Raw genomic sequence first — 21,748 nt, forward strand, 5'->3', positions numbered from 1 at the left:
TATTTATTTCATTATACATAGATCTCTAAAAAATGACATTAAATTAGACAAACTATCGATAAACTTTATGTACTGTAATTTAGTCTAAAATAGTGAATAAGAAATTATAAAATTCATATTTCGCTATAAACTGAATGTACAGTACTTTATATACATTATATGATCGTCTAATTTATAACTGAGAGGAAGAGTTGCAATATATTTATTGGTTTCAATTGAAAATGTGATTCACATCAGAAAATAAGAGGAGAAGTGTGAACTAAATGATGGCAGGACTGACTGATTTCATGCCATTCATCCATTCATACATACATACAGTTAACATCAATTCAAAATAGGAGAAAAACTTAAAGGAAATCATAAATTTTGAGTCTTTTTTTTGTCGCTTATGAGTTGTAACTTTTATATATATAATATATATATATTGAATAACATTTGTGTTTTCATTGTGTATGACTGAGCTCGGGATAAAGTACTAAATAAAGTTATATATATATAAAGTGATATAACATTTGAAGTAATTCATAGACTAACAAAAAATAGATGAGTTTGAGTTAGTAGTATTAATACTATATGTATATACATATATTGATGAAAGTAGTCATTAATGTATGCAACGTTTATTTCATGTGTTGTTGTCATAAAGCAATGTATTCACGATTGAGAAGACTACACACATTTGACAGTTTTCAATAATATCTATGGTTTAACTGTTTTCATTATATTTATTAAATATATGCTACAGAAAAAAATCATTGATGTTTGTTACGCTGTCTGTCCTGCCAGTAGTTGCAACAAATATGCTTATTTACTATATATACGTAATATAAAGTAAAAACGAGAGAGAGAGAGAGAGAGAGAGAGAGCAAAGTTTTTAGTGGGAGTATTTGACAATAAAATAATACAATACTTGTAATGTTGGGCATAATGGGAGTCTAGGGAGTAGATTGTGAGCCCACAAATTCATTCAATGATTGCGGTGAAGCTCTTCAATGCTAACCATACATACATTCAATACATCTATTCAATGAATGCATTGGAGAAATGCAAAGACATTTCTGTCAAACAATATATTAGCTGAAAGATGTCAAAGAAAGACAATATAAAAATATCACAAAATATAACAATTTATTGCAAATCAATAAAATTACCTAAACTATCAATATTATCAATATTATCAATATTATCAATATTATCAATCTCTCTATACAATTACACAAATTATTGCTTTTACTTTATTTTTAGATATGTGATATTATCAATACATTTAATACTGCAAATAAAATAAAAATACAAAAACAAGTATAATATAATATAATTTTGTTAATATTTATTATCTAATCTGTATTTTTTTTATTTAAGTAATTTATAATATTTATTATGTATTCTCTAGATTTAGTATACCTGTAATGAAAATCAAATATACATTACGTTTGTACAGTATTTACTATAAAATAATTTATAATCACTATGATAACAGAGAAATTTTAAAAAAAATGTCTCTTTGTAAACAAATTAATATATATTATATTAAAAATAGGGTTTTAAATTTATTGGAAAATTATTGCAATTATAATGTTATGATTCATAGCTTTTAGTTCTAACTATGAAATCATAGTAATGTAGAATCTATTACAAGAAAATAAAGTCATCAAAAAACTAGTACTAAGTTTTGCACAGTTTTGAACCCATATCACAGCAATTAGCGGCAAATAAACTAACATATAATATGCCCTCTCTATTAGTTTAATTAAATTTAATTTTAAAACAAAATCTAGTAATTTTCAACATTAAAAAGCATTGGAATATTATTTAAATTAACAACAAATCTAATTTAATAAAATTTCAAGTAACATATTGAGTCAATTATTAATATTTGACATTTTATTAATCCAACCTTTTTTTAAAGCTATTTGTGAGATAATCCAATTGATCGAAACTTTTGTATACATATAAAGGACAGTATATATATATATATACAAATAATAGGCCATATATTTATATTAATTAGAAAAGGCGGAGACATGTGTTACTGACAGACATATACATGCTATACATAACTGTGCAAAAGTCACTTCAACTCAATTTTTGTCTTAAACACCGCTATATATACGGTATATTACTAAACCTAAAATAGGTTCTCTCTCTATCTCTGATTGTATTTGTATGAATAATGACTATAATATGATATACAAAAGGGAGGGCATCTTATTGTCAACGGCAGGTGCAGTAAGTTGTTCTTAGTTTAGTATATATATATGGCGATATGTTAGGGACGGTAGTTTAAGTTGAGCACAATTACCTGCATCACTGCGCCAACAGTCTCTCCATCAGTGCATTCAATTAAAGTACAAACAGAGTATCCGATAAATTAGACGTTCATTGATCAATGAGTTGACTGTTGTTTTATTAGTGCCCAAACATAACACAAGTAATTGTTTGATACCTGCATTTGAATGCCTACCAGTGCACATGTGAACCATCATGTTTAGCATCAATGCATAGCTAAGTTAATCCGCAGCAAAAAGAAAGTACTTTTAGCTAACTTTACTTCCACTCTATTGCTATACATAGTAGTTGTGCGCAACTCAATGGATATGATATGGATATTGTTAGGACTGATGTGTTTGCAAACGTAAATCAATGGTAATCGGAGAGCACATGTGGCCTATTATGAGATATGACGGCACCAAACAAACCATTACTACTGAATAAAGCCATTGTTCAGCTATTACTCACATCTTATATAAGGCATCATATCATACAAATACAGTCACTATAACACACCATTACTTCAATGGTTGTCACCTGAAACGGAAATTACACACAACGAGACACCTAATCATACCATCAATGATACACATACTATAGCTAAGTGTTGCCAACAAATTGTCTTTTCAATGGCTATGTCACCAACATTTTGATAAATCATAACAAATCTTATCATATTTCATATAATAAAAGCAACCAATCGTCCATCAAATCAATTAAAAATAGTATTCATAATTTTACTATTATAATAACTTATATATTTATAATATATGATATATGCTAGTTATGGTGGTAGTATTATATTATCATTTTTAATATAATCATAATTTAAACTTGATATCGTTATATTAGATATTATAACTTTGTTTTATTGTAGAATTATCCAATTAAATGATTCGGATAATAATATTAAATACTGTATAACTTCACCAAACTTAGTTATTTTTAATTAATTGCAATATATAAATATATTTATTATTAAATTTACAAATAACAATATTTCAATTTTAAAATTATAAATATTCAATAGTTTACTATGATAATTTCAATAAAACTAATTTTTAAACAATAAATGAATTTTTTTATATAAAAAGCTTTATAGTTAAATACTATTAACTGAATTGTAATAATACTAAAACAAATTGTTTAAAAATATCCAGCAAATATCTTTATTACTACAATTTTGAATCTATAAGATTTAATAAAAAAATAGTATTAACTTGTTAAATAAATAAATAATTTTTGTTAATTTTAAATTAGACAAAATAATGATTTATTTAAGATTTTGCATATAATTTCAGATAAAAGCATTAATTTTTACTTAAATAATTATAATTGATGTCTCAATGGTCAATGATTTTGAGATACAAATTACTTGTTAATAGTAATAGTAGTAAGTAGTCGATGATATAGTCAATTGTGGTGATTATGTCAGTATAAAACCGAAAAAGATCTGCTATTAAAGTATAACAATCTCTCGCAAAGTAGTATTATATAAAAACAACTACACAATCAAATGAGTACTTGTTTTATCGTTTTTCTCCAAATTTATAGCATTTATTGACAGACAGTTTCTAGTGTTTGGCAATCGACTGAAATTTTCGACTCTAAATACTTGTTTCACTAAAACTTGTGACAAGTGTTTCAATTAAGTTTCCCTCTAAGTTGCCATCATTTCAGAGAAATAACTGTTGGATAGCAATCAAGCATTTTGTTTAAACTTATTCACTCAATAGACAAACAAATTATACTTTTTTTGTTTGATGCAATTATCGTCTATTTTGGTAAATGTTTTGTACATCATATTAATTATAGTAAATAATTCACCATAATTATTATTAAAACTCCATATAATAAATATTTATATATATTATTCCCAAAAAAATCATAGACTAATATGTAGTATATATATATATATCTATTAATAGACAATCTAGCTCAATTTACTTTTTTTAATTTGATTAAATATTTATTACAATCGTGTAAACATGTAATAATAAAACTAAACACACATTTATAGACAGAAATAGAGAGTAAATAGTTGTGTGAATAGTGATATCACTCTTAAAGCTCCCGTTTGACTTCACTCTCATATTTAAGTCAATAGTGTTTTTGTCGCATAAAATATTTAAGACACGAAAAAATGCTGAAATTGTTTCAATCATTAGAGAATAACAGATAGTGTAATAAAAGTAAATGTGATTTATATGGCACTCAAATTATCTGCCTTTTGAATGCATTAAAGAAACTGAGTTCACATTTAAAGACAGAGTTCGTCACCATAGGGGGGTCTTTGGGGTGGGGTATCAAAAAAATATTACAATCAATAATAACTTTAAAAATATTTAAACTATTTTTGTTTTTATTTGCCAAAAAACTTCACAAATGTCAGCTGTTTTACCGGTCATTTAAATATTTTTACATATATTGTGGTTATAGATAGAAAATTTGTGAAAATAATACACAAAAAGACTCGTTAATGACACCCCTCTGCCACTTGACTAACATAATGAAAATGAAAATAAAAGAAAAGTAAAAAAACAAATTAAAATTAAATTTCATTTCATGAACACTGTATAATATCACGATATAGTATATACTTTATAATAGTTATAAATACGATATACATATATTCATATAAAGTTAGTCTATTGAGTTGTTTTAGATGTAATAATACTGTTTGTTTAGTAGCGTTGAGAGTAAGTAAAAGAGTTGAGAGTAAAGCAAATGCTTGATTGAAAAGCATTGGCGGCAATAAATCAATGAATTAATTATATAAAAGCATAGAAATAAACAATTGAACGTTAAATCGATTTATGAGATGCGAGAAGAGCTGACTCTCTTAAGAGAGAGAGAGAGAGAGAGAGAGAGAGAGAGAGAGACCTAATTTATGCCTATTTATTGAATAGTGTATTGAAAAACATAGCTTTATTTTACTCTTGTTCACCATATAGACTGTATGTTTATGTAGTGATATTTAAACAAAGAAATACAAAATCAATAAAATGAGTACAGAAATCTAATGGTATGAAGAAAGCCATTAAATAATCAATAAAATTAATATAATTACTTAAAACAAAATAAATCTGTAAAACATAAGTAATAATATATAATTTATTTTTTTAATTAAATATTTAATACTAAAATAAAACTTTTTTAACACTACAAACAAAACTAAACAAGTGTTTTCTGTGATTTTTAAAATCATTACTTAACTGATGGTAATATAAAATAACAATCAATTGAAAAAGTTTTATATAAAAACCTAATCATTTACTTCCTCATAACGTATTGAGAGCTATGATAGTCAAGTATAATAATCAACAAAATTAAACATTGATTTTATACGAAACAGTGAGATAAATATTTCTATGCTATGAACCAATTTGAGAAAAAAGAGTGGTTATTAAATGTAGTGAATTTAGTTGACAACACACACACACACACACACACACACAACACATAACGATGTTTTACCAAAACAATGGTTTTCGACAATGAAGGTAACGATTGCCGTCAATGTATAGTAATATATGTGGAATGCATTGCATTTCAAGTATACTATTGGTTTAATGGCATCCCTGAGCCGAAAAATGCAAACACATAGAGTTATGTTTAGTCAACACTACTAAATACAAGACAAGTAATAAGCAAACTGTGGTTATGTTGTGCCTCAAGTCCACTACTATTGCCTTTTATTGATAGGTATTGTCATTAAAACTACAAAATGGTTTCTCTTTCTCTTAATGTGTTTAATAGGGATACAAACAAAGAGTTACTTCACTTATTGGTTTGTATTTCACATTTCATTTAATTTTGGTGAGTAAAGGCACTGTCAGAGTGAGGCAAACAATTTAATAAGTTTTTCAGTAAGTGAATTGAGTTGTTGTTGCAATAGATTGTCATTTATTCAAAAGGGAATACAAAATCAAATGATAGGTTTGTTTGACAATATCAAGAAAGTATGCTTAAGATTGCCATAACATAGAAAAAGGGAGAGATTATGATAGTTGTGATGAAATATTTTTTTCACAAAAATGACAGACCGGGCGTCGCATAGACGACCAAATTATGACTGTTTTATATGAGATGCCAATACACGCGTCATTGCTCTCCATTTCCATAATGCAATACATGGAGAGTAAGTATTGAATAAAATAATTAGAGCTAAACAAGTGATGCATTAATACTAATATATTTATAAATATATTATATACACTAGAATAGACTAGTGATAGATATAAAGCAACAATGTTTGACTGTTTAGACTTTTTGTTGCCAAAACTTTGCATACATTACTATATAACTGCTATAAATCATGACTAAGTCGTTGTTGACGGTGTGTGCAATAATTAGGCAACTTATATATCTCTTATAAATATACTATATATATATATCTATAAAATATATATATATTAATATTTATACTATATATGTAAATACATATACATATACATAGATATAAGCTCAGGGGTAATCACGCACAAGCTATAAGCGTAAACAGTTAGAGCATCACAACATCACAAATAGTTTTCTATTATATAACATATATTTTTATATAACAAAACTTCATAATCATTATTATTATGTATAAATTCATTGTATTATAAACAGCTTTTAAGACATGTAATTAACGAGTGTTGTATAAAAACATTATATAAAAATATGTTTAAGAAATAATCGTTAACTATACTAATATATTATATAAATTATATTTATACGTTAAACACTAATAATTTCATTACGAATATAATCACTTTATGTATAGCTTTGTATTGCCATAACTTGAAATCATTTTGCAAAATGAGACCATTTTTCATAGCTATGTCATCCCTTTTCACCACTACTTATGCTGTGTATTGCAGTCCACAAATGATAATAAATGTGACAATACTGTAGTATTGAACGCATTTTCAATCAATGAATTCAGTTTTGTGCCCATAAGTCTTCAAAATTGCATAATATTATAATATTACTTAAATATATCGATTAAGTCCATCACACTGATTGCTATATTTGCTATATCACAATAATAGCTATATCTATATCTAGAAATATCTAAATATTAAATAATGGTTTATCGTAACAATATTTTGGATAAATAGATATTTGGCTGTAACTATAAATATATTGAAAAAAGTAATTCATTATTTAAATATAATATATATGGTTATCATATTAATGACAAAGCAATGACTGAAATGAGTGGCAAATGACAGGAGTATTACATAATTAGTTTTCAAATAAAAACTTTTAATGACTTTAGAGAATTAAAGTGTTTTAATATACAAAACTTATGAAATGTTTTGTGTATCAACTGTACTAAAGTGTTAGTCAATTAACATTTTAAATCAAATTTTTTAACCAAGTCTTTTAATAATAGATAAAATAAATAGTTTTAAGGTTCTAAAAATTTTTCCATTAAGTAATTTGATTGTCAATTATAACAATAAAACTAAATTAAATAAATGTGAATAATTTATCGGAACTGATAACAGACTTCATTGTATGTACCAAAACAACACTAATAGACATTTAGAGAGCACACAAACATACAGAGCACAGTCAGCTTATAAAGTAGGTCTCAATGGAGGCATACATATTATATAACAGATGCAGTCATGTATTGTTTAAGTATGGCTTTCCAACAACGTGTTATAGATCGTTATTGTAATAATAATAATAATAACGATAATAATAGTATATTACATGAAAGCTACCACAGCAAAGCCAAAGTGCAGTGAGCACAGGGACCTAACATAGAATACCTTTAAAATAAAATCTTAACTAAATATAAGGCAATCGATTCAATAAATCAAGTCTTTTACAAAATGAGCTAAATTTTTGTTGTATTTGTTGTGTATCTGAAATATTGCAGAGATTTTACTCTAAATTGTTGTATAAGACAGACATCAATGTAAACATCATTTTGAGTATTCAATAATGCATTTCAATAGCAGACTAAATAACGGTGTACTTAGATAGCAGGGATGCGGTGCCATCACAGCAGCACTGATAGTATTGTATGTCTATAATGGTGTTATTGGCAGTCCTGTTGCCACCAAACCTGCCTTCAGGTAATACTATCAAACAATTATTAGCTCACATATAACACACAACACTCTGTCTAAATAAAAATCCCATTTTATTAGCGCTCACTGTTTGCCAAACACCAGGCAATTGCTAACATAGGCATTGCTTGAAAAGGCATTTCCGCATCAATTTTATTTTACTTTTTGTTTGATTGCATCCCTCTATTAAACTCAGTCTTAAAGTAAGTCAAGTTAGTAAATAATGTGTTTATTTCATAGTATTTCCAATAATAATTTCCACTGATTTCTATATAGTCAATGATATTAATTATATACACTATAAAAATTGATCATAAAATCTGAAGAAATGTTTTAAAAATAAAATATTATATTTAGAATATTAGAGAATTTAAGAGAGAGAGAGAGAGAGAGAGAGAGAGAGAGAGAGAGAGAGAGAGAGAGAGAGACGTTAGGTTTCAAAGGAGAAAATGAGTTTTACTGGGTTTAGTGGGTTCATAAAAATGATAGAGAGAGGAGAGACAGTAATATGTAAAAGGGATGGAAAGTCAGGTTACTGTTTGCTAAGAGATGCACATCACGTGTGAAGCACCTCAACAACAGACAGTGCGACCAAATAGAGTGCAATTCAATCGAGTTATTGAGTATTGCAGTAAAGGAAAGACACATAAAATGTCTAATATATGGTTGGGTCGATGCTTTAAAAGGAACAACTGTTTGCAATGGTTTGGATGCTTAATGCGATACTCAAATACCAGTGCATTGACTGTGTGATGGGGACAATGGGGGGCTTAATTGCACAATCAATAAGATGGTGTAACCAGAGATGCAGTTCGTGCCTTACAGACTATATGAGCGCTTTCTGTCATCGCATCTCTAATAGAAATACCTCTCGTGTACGTGCAATGCAAGTAAATGGCTTAACCTGCATATCAGCCCTCTCTCATAATATATACCATTCCACACATAATATACGGGTGTCGTTCTAATGATATGGCAATAACTGTTGTGTACAGTATTTTCTCTATTAGATAGTTAGAGAGTGAGAGTGTGTTAGCAAAGAGAATGCTGGAGAGAGAGAGAGAGAGAGAGAGAGAGAGAGAGAGAGAATTATAAAGCAGGCAAATCTCCATAGGTTTTACTGCTTGGAAATGAGGGATTTTTACAGTTCATAGTATGTATAGAAAGTATACCTGATTTTGCGTCAAATCATTCAATGACTTAACAGTCATACTGAAAGAGTGGCATAAATATGATAAAAGCAAACTTATTACATAATGCCCACCAAAATAGTCATTGTAATAGAGTTAGACTTATTTACTTTATATACATTATATGATATTATATATGACATATAAATATAATATGCGTTATTAGAGTTATGCTTAATGTGGGTTCAAATCTATTTTTGCATCAAATCCAAGCCCAACACTAAAGTATTGGATCTTTATTTAATCCAATGCATGCCTTTCTCTTGAAAAACAGTATTGAGTGACTGTCTATAAATTTAGTCCCAATATTCAGTGTGTTTTGGTAATATTTGACAGTATATATATGATATGCAATGTATATATGGTTTATAGGTATATAAAGTGAATCCAATTGGAAAGTTATCTCTTATTTGGAGCGACTTTAGCCATAGCTTTATACTTTGTAATGTCATTTCGGTGCAGTCAACCTATTTCAATGGTGTAACTCATACTCAGGAGGCAGTCATAGCTTTAAATGAGAGTCCGAATGGCACATATATACAGTAGTATAAGTTTCAATATATGTACCAAATATATGTGAACATTGAATGAAACAGTGGTGTACACAAGTTAGACACACAAAGTGTGACAAACATTGGCTAAAAATAATAGTAAAGCTTACCGAAGGATGCCTTCATATCATTTGGAATTCTAGTGAAGCACTCCTAGGATTACAGGGATAGGGATGTGAGTCACACACAGACACACACACACACACATACATACACATACATACACACACACACGTATATAAGAAAAATGTGATTGGATTGGTTAGTAAAGGATGGTTTATAATGGTTGTCTTTACCTTGTTTTTGGTAGACTAGACAAAAGCAATGCATTATTGGTTTTTGCTTGAGTTGCAAAAGTGAGTTACTATTACATAGCACTGGTATGTGTGCAACGCTTTTATCAGTCATATAATAGACAAACAAAAGTAAATACGATAGCACTCTATTGTGTACTCTTTTATTTAACTATAATATTAACCAAAGTATGGATAAAAAACATTTGACAAAAACAGCGAAAGTGAGTGACTGAGTGAAAGTAAGTGAGAGAAGTGAGAGTATGAGTGAGATGATGATGGAGAGGGAAGAGAGAGAAAAAAGTGTGTGTGTGTGAGTGAGAGAGTGAGAGTGAGAGTGAGAGAGAGAGAGWGAGAGAGAGAGAGAGAGAGAGAGAGAGAGAGAGAGAGAGAGAGAGAGAGAGAGAGAGAGAGGTTTCACTTAATTATTGCTTTTCAATAATAAAAGCAAATGAAAACGTAATTTAATGTCATTTATCCAACAAAGCATAATAATAGATATAAGCGCCGACCTTAAGCACAATAAATGGATGCCATAGCGCCTACTGATAACCTACTATAACGGTGTTGCTCACTAAATGCCATACTTTTCATCCATCCATTCCTAACGGCAATAATGCCTGAGTTGACTGAATATATGTTATAGACTACTATATGTATTACTAGTGAATGTTAGTCTATTGTATACTAATAACAGAGTAGTATTCATAAAAGTGCATTGAGAGCACACTTTTAATCAGTTTGGGTGACAAATATTATGCAACTTATCAGTGAAACAAAAGCTAAATAATCCATTTTAACCGGTTTTTAAATTAATGACTGCCGCCGGTGTGCAAGCATTTCGTTAATTAGTTCAATCCTGCGATCTCTATATCCCTATTGTCTCACTAACAATAAATATACACTAAATCATATTACATACCGTATTATATAAAGTATATATTGAGTAAAATAAAGTCAGTATCTGTTTAGGACATAAACTGCATAATAAATGACAAATGAAACAGTCGTCGACTCCAATCCAGTCATGAAGTCATGAATCTCTTGTAATTAATTTTTTATAATTAATTCAAACTCTTCTGTGAATAGCATAAGCAAAACCATTACTTTTATGTGCATAACTATAACTATATATTCATTCATATGAATGCAATGTATTCATAACAATATTTCAATCAATTATTATATTTAACTACTGCTCACTTTCAGTACCATAAAAATATCATATTTTAAAGTCAATATAACAATAAAATTTTAATAATCAATAACATCTTTATCTGTTAAGTTATTTGCAGTCATTATAAACCGTACTTTTTAAATTAATATTTAGGTAGATGTTATATAAATTAAATTTATATTATTAAAACAATTAAAAATATTTATATATAATTTATACTATTATGGTCTAAGCTTAAGTTACTTATTTAAATTGGTAATTGAGGATTATTAGCAAATAGAAAATTGTAATATATACTAATAAAAATATATAAATATTATATCAATTTATACAGAATATCTTAATAGAGAAATATTTAATTTAATGATTAAAAGGTTGATATGACATGAAGCCGATGGGAAACAGAGATTAATTAAGTATATAATAAAACTTTTTTAATCGTGTTTTCAGGACTATTATATAAGTATATATGGCATATATGAGCCATTTGTTCCCAAAACTAACTGTTCATTGCAATAATGTGTGTGTGTGTGTGTGTGTGTGTGTGTGCTGTTATAGTACAGTTAGGTACCGCCTGCGGCTTTTGCTTTGATACAAAACAGAGAGTTGAGGCACTCATTATCTGGTAAATAAAGTTATGATGATTATAGCATATAATGTGTGTGTGATCCGTACCCTTTCGCTATGAAACCACAAAATATTATTTAAAAATTATGAGCACTAATCTCACTAAATATTACGTAAAACTATTGTATTTTTGAGCTCACATTAGTTATATGCTATATATATATATCATCATAACTTATACACATATACATAACAAAAGTTATATATAACAAAAGTGATGCTAACGAGCAGTCCTTTATATTAAACAAAAATTATTACCTTTTGGGCAAAACTATGTAATGATAACATTTTATAATATGCTTTGCATTGTCTGTAATATTAATTAAATTTACTCTTATGTTAAGCAAAACTCCAGTCATATAAAACTCAATACTATTACTATCATTATAGCAAAGCACTGGTAGTTTCATTGGTATAGTAGAGCATCTTTTAAGCATCAATGCATTACTACTACCAGTACTAACACGCGTCGTGACTCTTATAGCAAGACGTCTATCATAGCGACATAAGACTGATTGTATTGCTCGGGGAGTTTGAGGTCCAGTGCAGTGTACATACAGTCTATCAGTAGTTGTGTTGTGTTTTAACTATACATTGAATGAAACATAAACTGATTGCTAATGCAATTTATTGCAACATAATTAAGCCTTGAGTGTAGCACATAGTATAACACATATAGCATTGCATTGAATCAACTACTGCTGTGAGGCAAACCTGAAATGCAAACCTCAACCACAATACATAAAAATATCAAATCTCTGTACCATTTCATCCCTCAAATACAAGTAAATACTTTTAATATACAACTTTTGTTTTAAATAGTTTTTTTTATAAAATCACTTCATTTCCAACTTTTTTGTCCCAACATTTATATTTTGTTTACGCTTTTATGAACTATTTTATACACAATAATAGTCTACAAAATGGGAGAAAGATTAGAGATAACAAAGATATGAACACATATTTGCTATTTTGCTAAACAACTTATGTAACAATAGAGTAAAAAGTTAAAGAATTATTTCCCTGAAAGGACACATCCTTGCAATCCATACATGTATGACATATACAAACTCATATAAATCTAACAGTGCCTAACAGTGCCTACCAGAGCATCGACTATTGACTCAACAATGTATTCTACAACTAATGTTTATTAGACTACAAGTGAACATATTTATATATATATGTTATGTTATATATACATTATAACACAAATATAGTAAAACAGAGATAGTGTAGCACTGGTATGCTTTTAGTTAGAAATGAAAAGTCAATAATAGTTGAATTGCAATATCTTATTGCAATCACTTCATTGAGCAGATGAGTTAATTCCTATTCTGATCCAAATGTATTGCTTTTATTCTATACAACTGTCCTTCCCTTTGCCTCAATTGTAATGGCAATAGTAGTTATATTGTAGATTGAGTTCAATTGAAAGTATAGTTATGCAGTGATGTCAGATCACTGGTAAAGCTTGTTCATCATGTGCTCAGTTATAAGACATTCACAGCTCAAATCGTTTACTTCGGCCAATCCATTGGCGCCGTTCTGCCGACTATTAGGTTTTGCCCTCTTATTGTTGTCGACAATAAATTGCAAAAAATATATTCTCCACTCAATTCTCGTATAACATTGTCGTATAAACTGTATATATCTAATATTTATACAATATATATGTTATATTATATATATATATATATATACGTATATATTAAGACATTTATAGAGACATAGCAATATCATTATACTTATTGAGTACATATCTTTGATAAAACATTATGTAGAAGCTATAAACTTATAAGAAAAGCCTAAACTGGGCACAGGCATCAAGTGTTATCTTCTATACAATAGCACAACTTATACAACAAAAACAACAGGTTTCTGATTAAACTATTGCCACAAAACATAATCTATAGACAAATATATACAACTGAAGCCAATATACTGTATACTCATATATTAATACTTGACTTAATATTACTCATTCTTTATGTGTGTGAGAGTGAGTGAGAAAGAGAGAGAGAGAGAGAGAGAAATAAGCGATGCATTACATTATACGAAAACATGAACATAACTACCAGTGTTTCTAATGTTAGATAGCTGTGCGATAAGTTGCCAAATATTTGATGTTTTGCTCAATAGATGCAAACGGTTTGAGCATTAATATGTGCTAAGATGTCATCAGAAATAATATTATGAAATTATGTTTAATATAGAGGTCATCACATAAAATAGTAATTCAGTCATCAAAACATGCAATGGTATGTCAATGCTTATGATTAAAAGCACAAAATATTTGTGAAGACAAGTCATAACATCAAAATTCAACAAAACTGGCCGTTGATGTGGTGTTTATACAGAAATAGAGGATATATGTATACACGGGAACAAGTGATCAGTGCATCAGTGCATCACTTTGTGACAGCAAATGGGAGAGTGGGGGTCAAGCAATTTACGGCCAACACATTACTGACTGAGCTCTTGCTGTTCACAATCATTAAAGACCTTCCTATGAATCACTCTCTCCTTTTCACTCTATGGGGCCTCTGATAGCTATCTATATAAACCATACATATATCTAACTATACCACAGCAGTATAGTATACAATAAAAAGTAGTAAAAACACTAATGCCTTACAATATATACATAAATAGTGTATTGCATTATCTCATGTATTGCTATACAACTAAAGAAACATTTGGCACAATAAAGCAAATTTAAAAGTAAGTTATCTTTTAGTAGTAAACTAAAGAATCGCATAAAACTGAACCAAAAGAGTCATCCAATTGATTACTCACTAAACATCACAACAACATCAGTATTAGTCCAGTCTATAGTCAGTGCACTTTCACTCACTCTGTTTATGTATGGTTCGCTTCAATGAATCCCTTTTTAAAACATACAAAATGTTGTTCACATAAAAGGTGGGTCTTTTCATTGAGTGGCACTGACTGACAGTGCTTTCCACTATACATACATATATACAACTCAGGAACTCATGGATATCCGGTGCAGGAATACCGAGTTGGTAGCCAATGCTTTTAGACCCCAACATACATAACATCCCTTTAAAATAAAGCTTGCAATGCATTCAAATGATTAAATACGGGCCTCTTTTGTCACACACTTTCCTGAGTGTATGCATCCCTCCCTGTTAGCTCAGTTGTTGTAAACTTGTCGACCCATTGACTCCCTCGACAATGTTTTCAGATAGACCTCAAATGTAATGTCAAAAACTTACTTTTATTTGGCGAACAGTCATCCAAATGACGGTTGACATTAACTTTGTGAGCAGTTTTATCTTTTTCCTCAATACCATTATTGACTGATTGATCAACTTTTTCATTCAAAACACATGTCATATTTGAATTATTTTTGGTCATCACTTTATCGACCGGTTCCGCATATATGACTGCTGTATCGCTTCGTTGCAAATATTCTTTAATCTTTATGTCTTCTGTTTTGTCTAACACTTGCATCGATGAGGTCTCAATTGTCTTTTCTTTTTTATCACTCGTTTCTTCTAATAAAAACCAATTTAAAAGACACAAACAAATTGATGTATAAGTAACACAAATATTTGTTTATCTAATAAATAGTACATTACTTAATTAGTTATCATTGCTTACAGACCTGATTTAGTTTCTGTATTATCTTCTTGTTTACAATCATTTGGTTGCTCATCGGTGTCGTCTTCATTGTGACCATTGATGACAACTTCGTCTGAGTCTTTGCTTTTATTAGTGTTAGTTTGTTGAGTATTATTAATGTTATTAAGATTGCTATTTATATGATTTCGTTTGGTATATCCATTTGTGTTAATAGTATTGCAAATAACATGTTTGGCACTGACTTGTTGTGGACTACAGATCATATCGGTATCACTTTGTTTGAGGCATTTCTTAGTTTTATTATTTGAATGCTTTTTGTTGGCTTTGACTGACAAACTCTTGTCATTCGCACTTAACTCCAACTCTTGTATATCATGTGAAACATTGACTGAATGTTTAAACTTATCGTTATTACAATTTCGAGTATCGGCTGAATCGACATTTTCTTGTGCTTCTGGAACTAAATCGTTATCTTCGGGCATCTTATTCTCCAATTCAACTGAAATATTCATAAAATAATATATAATAAATAATATCATTTATTATATGTACTGTATATATTAAAATCAAAAATATAAGTTAAATAAAAAGCAACCTTATTCACATAGTAGTAGTAATATTAATAATAATAAGCACTTAAATAATAATATAACAAAATTTATATATTATGAGATAAATGCAATTGTAGTGTAAGATATTGTAGAAAATATAGATATTATGCAAATCATGTCAAAAGAGTCACCAAATTCTTGATACAATTCTAAACACTTGAGTGCATATGAAATCAGCCGTAAAAGACAACGCTAGAGAAAAGTCAACACTAAATACATTGAGCTATAAGAGTGACAATTGATGAGAGAGACCACAACTAAGTTTTATATTAACGATAATACAATGTTGACTGTTTCACAACAAAAAGTGCTGTCTATTGTCATACAAAGCCTACAACTCTCAGTACTGAACCCTAAAATTCAATCTATTCTTAATACCACTTATACGATATTGTATTATAAATATTAGTATAAATAAGTGAGAAAAATTGTATTATATATATACCGGTATATATATATATATATATACTGTATATATATAATACTAGTTTTTATAAACTATATAAACTAAAGTACTGAGAAAGAAGATTCACCACTTAAAATGATCTAATATTTTAACTAATTATCTTGTATTAAAAATCAATTATACAGTATTATTGTTAATTACTACTTATTTGTTGCACAAATATATGCACCAAATAAAAAACATAAATAGAGTAAAACATTTTGAAAATTAATAATTCAAAATGTGTAATAAAGGCATGTATTATAATTCAATCAGCATATTAGTCATATGACACATAAATAAAGCTTTAACTAAATAAGATTTTGGGTCATATCATTGACTAAATAGTAAACGATAAAAACACGATCAATACAATGGTGTTTAGTTATAGTTTGATAAAATTGCTTGGCTTGCAATCCAACAAACATAAATCCATAATACCATATATTTATGTTGTACAGTACAGTACAATATATATATATATATATATAAGTTAATATAAAGTTTAGATCAGTGATTGTGTTGAAAAAATGAGAGTTGAATTCAGGAGACAGTCTTTTGGTGGATATAAATGAGAGACTACATAGACTACAGTATCATTACTGATGTAGTACTCGATAACTCCTAGAGATGGGGAGTAATGACACGTCTATCAAATGTCTTTCCTATTATTTTATTGCCAAACGTATGCAAAAGCAAAATGAAACTCTAGTTTGAATATAATGGATAAAAATATATAGAAATGACTTTCAGGTGCAAATGGTATATATATTTTGGCATTTAGTTGATCATTGGGTCGTTTAATTAAATCATATCAAGCAATGAGTAATGATATGACAAAAGTTAAATTAATTTGTATGCTTCAGACCGGACCAAACATTGACTACCAGTTCTCTGTTTGAAACATACATACATTTTATGGATACCTTGCTTTGCTTAATACATGTATATGATTATTGCTGCTAAGTTGGAGTCTTATATTAATGTAATACCGACACGAGTCAGACCATTGGTGATAGTGATGATGTGGTGCTGGTAGTCATACAATGGCACAGAGGCATTGATGTTCCCCATCTCAATGCTCTAACTGCTAATCTAATAAAAAGCCTTTCACCGTAAATGTGTTTTTCAGACGTCCCTACTATTAATTGTGGGGTAATTCAATTGAAACTCCAACCTATATTTTCTCTCCCTGTGCTCTGTACTTACACTCCATATAATAACTCAAACTCTGTTCTGACTTTTATTGTAATCGCTTTCTCTCTCATTCTCTTTATTTCACAAACTTATATATTATATATAAAATATCATATCATTTGTGAACTGATTTTTCAAACAAAACTAAAATCTTTTTTCATATGAAAGACTCCATTGGTTTCTATTTTTTCAATTTATTAATGGAAAGTCAACTAAACGTTATTAATTTAGAGTCAAATAATTGTGACTTTTGTTACATATATAAATGCTAACAAGATATTTGTTATATAAATAAAAATAAACATAAAAATAATTTAAGCATAAAACACATAAATACTAATATACCGTATTAATTATATTTTTTACTAAAATCATATTCAAATTGTAGTCATTTGTAAATTACAAATATTTTCTATAACAACACAATTAATATACTGTACATGTAATATAACGGTATATTTGCATATAAATTGCATTATATCTATTGGTCAACATTTTATAAGATATCATAGCTAAGTCAACATTTTCTTATTATTAAATACTAACACTAAAAACTTGAGTTCTTTATCTTTAAAACAAATCATTTTTGGTATTTTCACTAAAATAGTAATTAAAATGAGTTTAGTTTTGGTTAATGCTAGCCTTGCTCTGGGATAGTCTAGAAAAAAACGGTATATCGATTTGTACCGGTGTGAGCGTATATATGTGAGTGTGTTCACAGAGTTAGCTCTCACGTCTCACCTCTACATCTGGTGACCAGATGTCATGTGTTTGTCACTCACTACCATCTTTGCCGATTTGGTTCTCTCTATCTCTCCCACTCTCTCTCTCTCTCTCTCTCTCTCTGAGATTATTTGTTTAAACAGTGTGGGAATTCGTCATCCATTTATGATAGCATTAAAAATATCAAATTTCTTTTACTTTTAAGATCAGACACATTTACAAAACCTGTACACAACTTGTCATATAATATTAAAGTGAGTTAAAGTAAGTAAAGTTAGTTATTATTGATGTCATTTTTTGTGCAATTTTCAAATTTTCTAATACTGTATTTGAACTTAAATTATCTCATTTTGTAATATTAATGATTTCAAGATACTGGCAATCCTGGTAAAGTGTGTGAAATTAATAAGCTATGGCTAACAACAACACCAACACAGTAGCCAATCAACGGTGTCAAGCATTATGTCTGAACAGTAATAACAGTAATGATGAACAGGTCTGAACCTCCAGACTCAAGAGTAATGCAAAGACCGTTACCAATGTATACATCAATACATTGAATCACTTGTAAAGTCTATGGGGAGAGTAGACACGGGTCTCACACGTTGTGAGTTTATTGTATTTTGTTATAACACTCATATTGTATTATTAACGACATTGTAGTCATCCCTATCCCCACCTGGACTGGCACGCGACACACCGTTTGAAAAGGTGACCGACAGTACCGGCACACGACATTCCCCCCCGATTCACCTTTTTAGGCATTTGTATGAACACCTATTGTGTTAGAGGCCTCACACACATACACACACACTCTCACTCATCCGCTCTTTAAATAGAAGATCCTTTTATTGAATAAATATTATATTGAGTGCACTTTCAATATAAGTTGAGTACAAACTTATCAAATATGTCATACAATTGGGAATTTCCCACCTCTTTATCCAATATATATAGAGGAGAGAACCTTCCAGGCATAGGGTGCTCTCATTTAGTTAGGGGGACCTTAAAAAAGTAATGTATACCGTAGTTATACCATAGTATAGCATAATATAGCAATGATGAGGCAAAGCCCAGCTGTTTATTCAAAAGCAGAATCAAAAAAACGTAGGGAAAGTAAGTTTATGTCATTTGGTTGAGACCAATATACATATATACTATGACTAAAGGAACAGGACAACCGAGATATGACCTCCCAGTGCTCACACAAACTCTCACTCACTCTCACTGTGACTAACGATATACTGTATTTAATCATAAATCATAGCTATTGTAACCCAAACTAAAGCCACATATCATAGACATACCAATCGGGAGTTATGTGAATGAGAAATGACATCGTCTAACAAATATTCACATCATTTAATAAAACAATCAAAACTTTTAATATGATATGACATTTCAATTGTATAAATAATTCAATTATATTAAAATCAATGCATACTTTGCTTTATTTTGTATGTGTTTGTGTGACTCTCAAGAATGTAATCATTAATTTGTAAGGAAACGGATGTCATTGTTAGCTATGATTGTTAGCCTTGTTTTTTGCTATTCAACAATACCAACAGTTACATAATAGTCATACCGTATAATAACACAGTATAATGTAAGGAAAGTATACTCATATCTCACATCCCATATAACCTGAACAACAAATGTTTGTTTTCAAAAAGACTAGACTTCAAATATCATATGTTATTATATAAAGGTATATATACTCTATAACTGCCAATACAGAGGCTATGTTTTCAATTATATCAACTGTTTAGGTGTCATATTAAATGCACCTAAAAAATAACGCCAACATCACTGATTGTGCAAATATAATACTAAAAAGGCTAACGTTTGGCTATTATATCGAGTTAAGGCCTATGCCGGGCATATAATGTCTCATATTATTGCATTATTGCTTATGTAAGCTATTTTTGTTTATTTTTAGGCCAATTATTTTAACTGAAAGCCAATTACTTTGCCATATGGTTATTATATAAGGCTAACTTAAAAATTTCCTAAATATGAATTATTAGTGGCTTTTAAATGAGTCCAATAGTTTACAGTATATATGTACAGTATATACAATATTAGATAAATAGAAGTTTATATGAGATTGCAATCATTAAGGCCATAGACATAGGTATAGGTAGTGCAAAGTTCATTGTTTTGGTAAAAAGTAAATAACATATACTGTATAAGCATTTTTTGAAATTGCATTCATAATGACAAACATTGAATAATTAGAAAAATAAAAACCAAATATAAAACTAAAGACATGTATAAAGAAAGAAATGTTAGTTTGTTTGAAGATATGCCGCCATCGATGGTATAAATGTAAACCAGGTGTTGGTGATGCCGGTGTTAGTGACTAATCAATAGTAGGAGTCAGTGCTAGTGCCAGTGCCACGACGGTCGGGGCACCGGATGTCAAAGCACTGGTAGAGCACAAAACAGTACATTCATCTCATCTCTCATTTGCTCATTTGTGTGACTCCTGTGTCTCACTTGTCTTGAGTTGACTCTCACACACCTTCTCTTGGAATTATAACTTATCAGTTGAAGCACTGATACTGTGATACTGTATGTCAAGAGTCTGTGCTATGCTATGGTATTGAATGTGTTGGCAATGCAATGATGGAGCCGTTTAGGTTATGGCAGTGCTTTTGGTTGGAATTTTTGGTACAACCTTAACGACCCTCAGCCGGTCATCTGGACTTTGTCAGCACATAGATGTTTGTTTGCAACCTTGTGCTCAACACTACTGGCCTTTTGGTTGCCTTCACTTAATTTACAAAACCTCATTTGATTAGAGGAAACATTGAAATCAATTTTCTTTTAGCATTTCAATCGATAAGTTATAATTCCCGAGAGATATATACATTCAAATAAATACAAAGTTTATTATTACTAAACTTTTTAAACACATTTTATAAATTATTTTCAACTATTTTTTTGTTAACCTAAACATTAAATATTAGATTTCTTA

General features: G+C 29.2%; 1 protein-coding gene across 1 annotated transcript in view; it reads right to left on the reverse strand.

The window, feature by feature from the left end:
- LOC128959751 (zinc finger E-box-binding homeobox 1-like) overlaps positions 1–21,748 on the reverse strand; it is a 30,996-nt gene that overhangs the window by 7,740 nt on the left and 1,508 nt on the right. The window contains exons 2-3 of the mRNA XM_054305756.1: positions 15,815–16,291; positions 15,423–15,704 (exon numbers count right to left, since the gene is read on the reverse strand). Of these exons, the coding sequence (XP_054161731.1) occupies positions 15,423–15,704; positions 15,815–16,291 (759 nt within the window). The remainder of the gene's footprint in view (positions 1–15,422; positions 15,705–15,814; positions 16,292–21,748) is intronic.

This window comes from Oppia nitens, unplaced genomic scaffold (genome assembly GCF_028296485.1).
Source record: "Oppia nitens isolate AA-2021 unplaced genomic scaffold, nextdenovo-longstitch-racon4-pilon3 scaffold4_pilon_pilon_pilon, whole genome shotgun sequence".
Classification (NCBI taxonomy): Eukaryota; Metazoa; Arthropoda; class Arachnida; order Sarcoptiformes; family Oppiidae; genus Oppia; species Oppia nitens.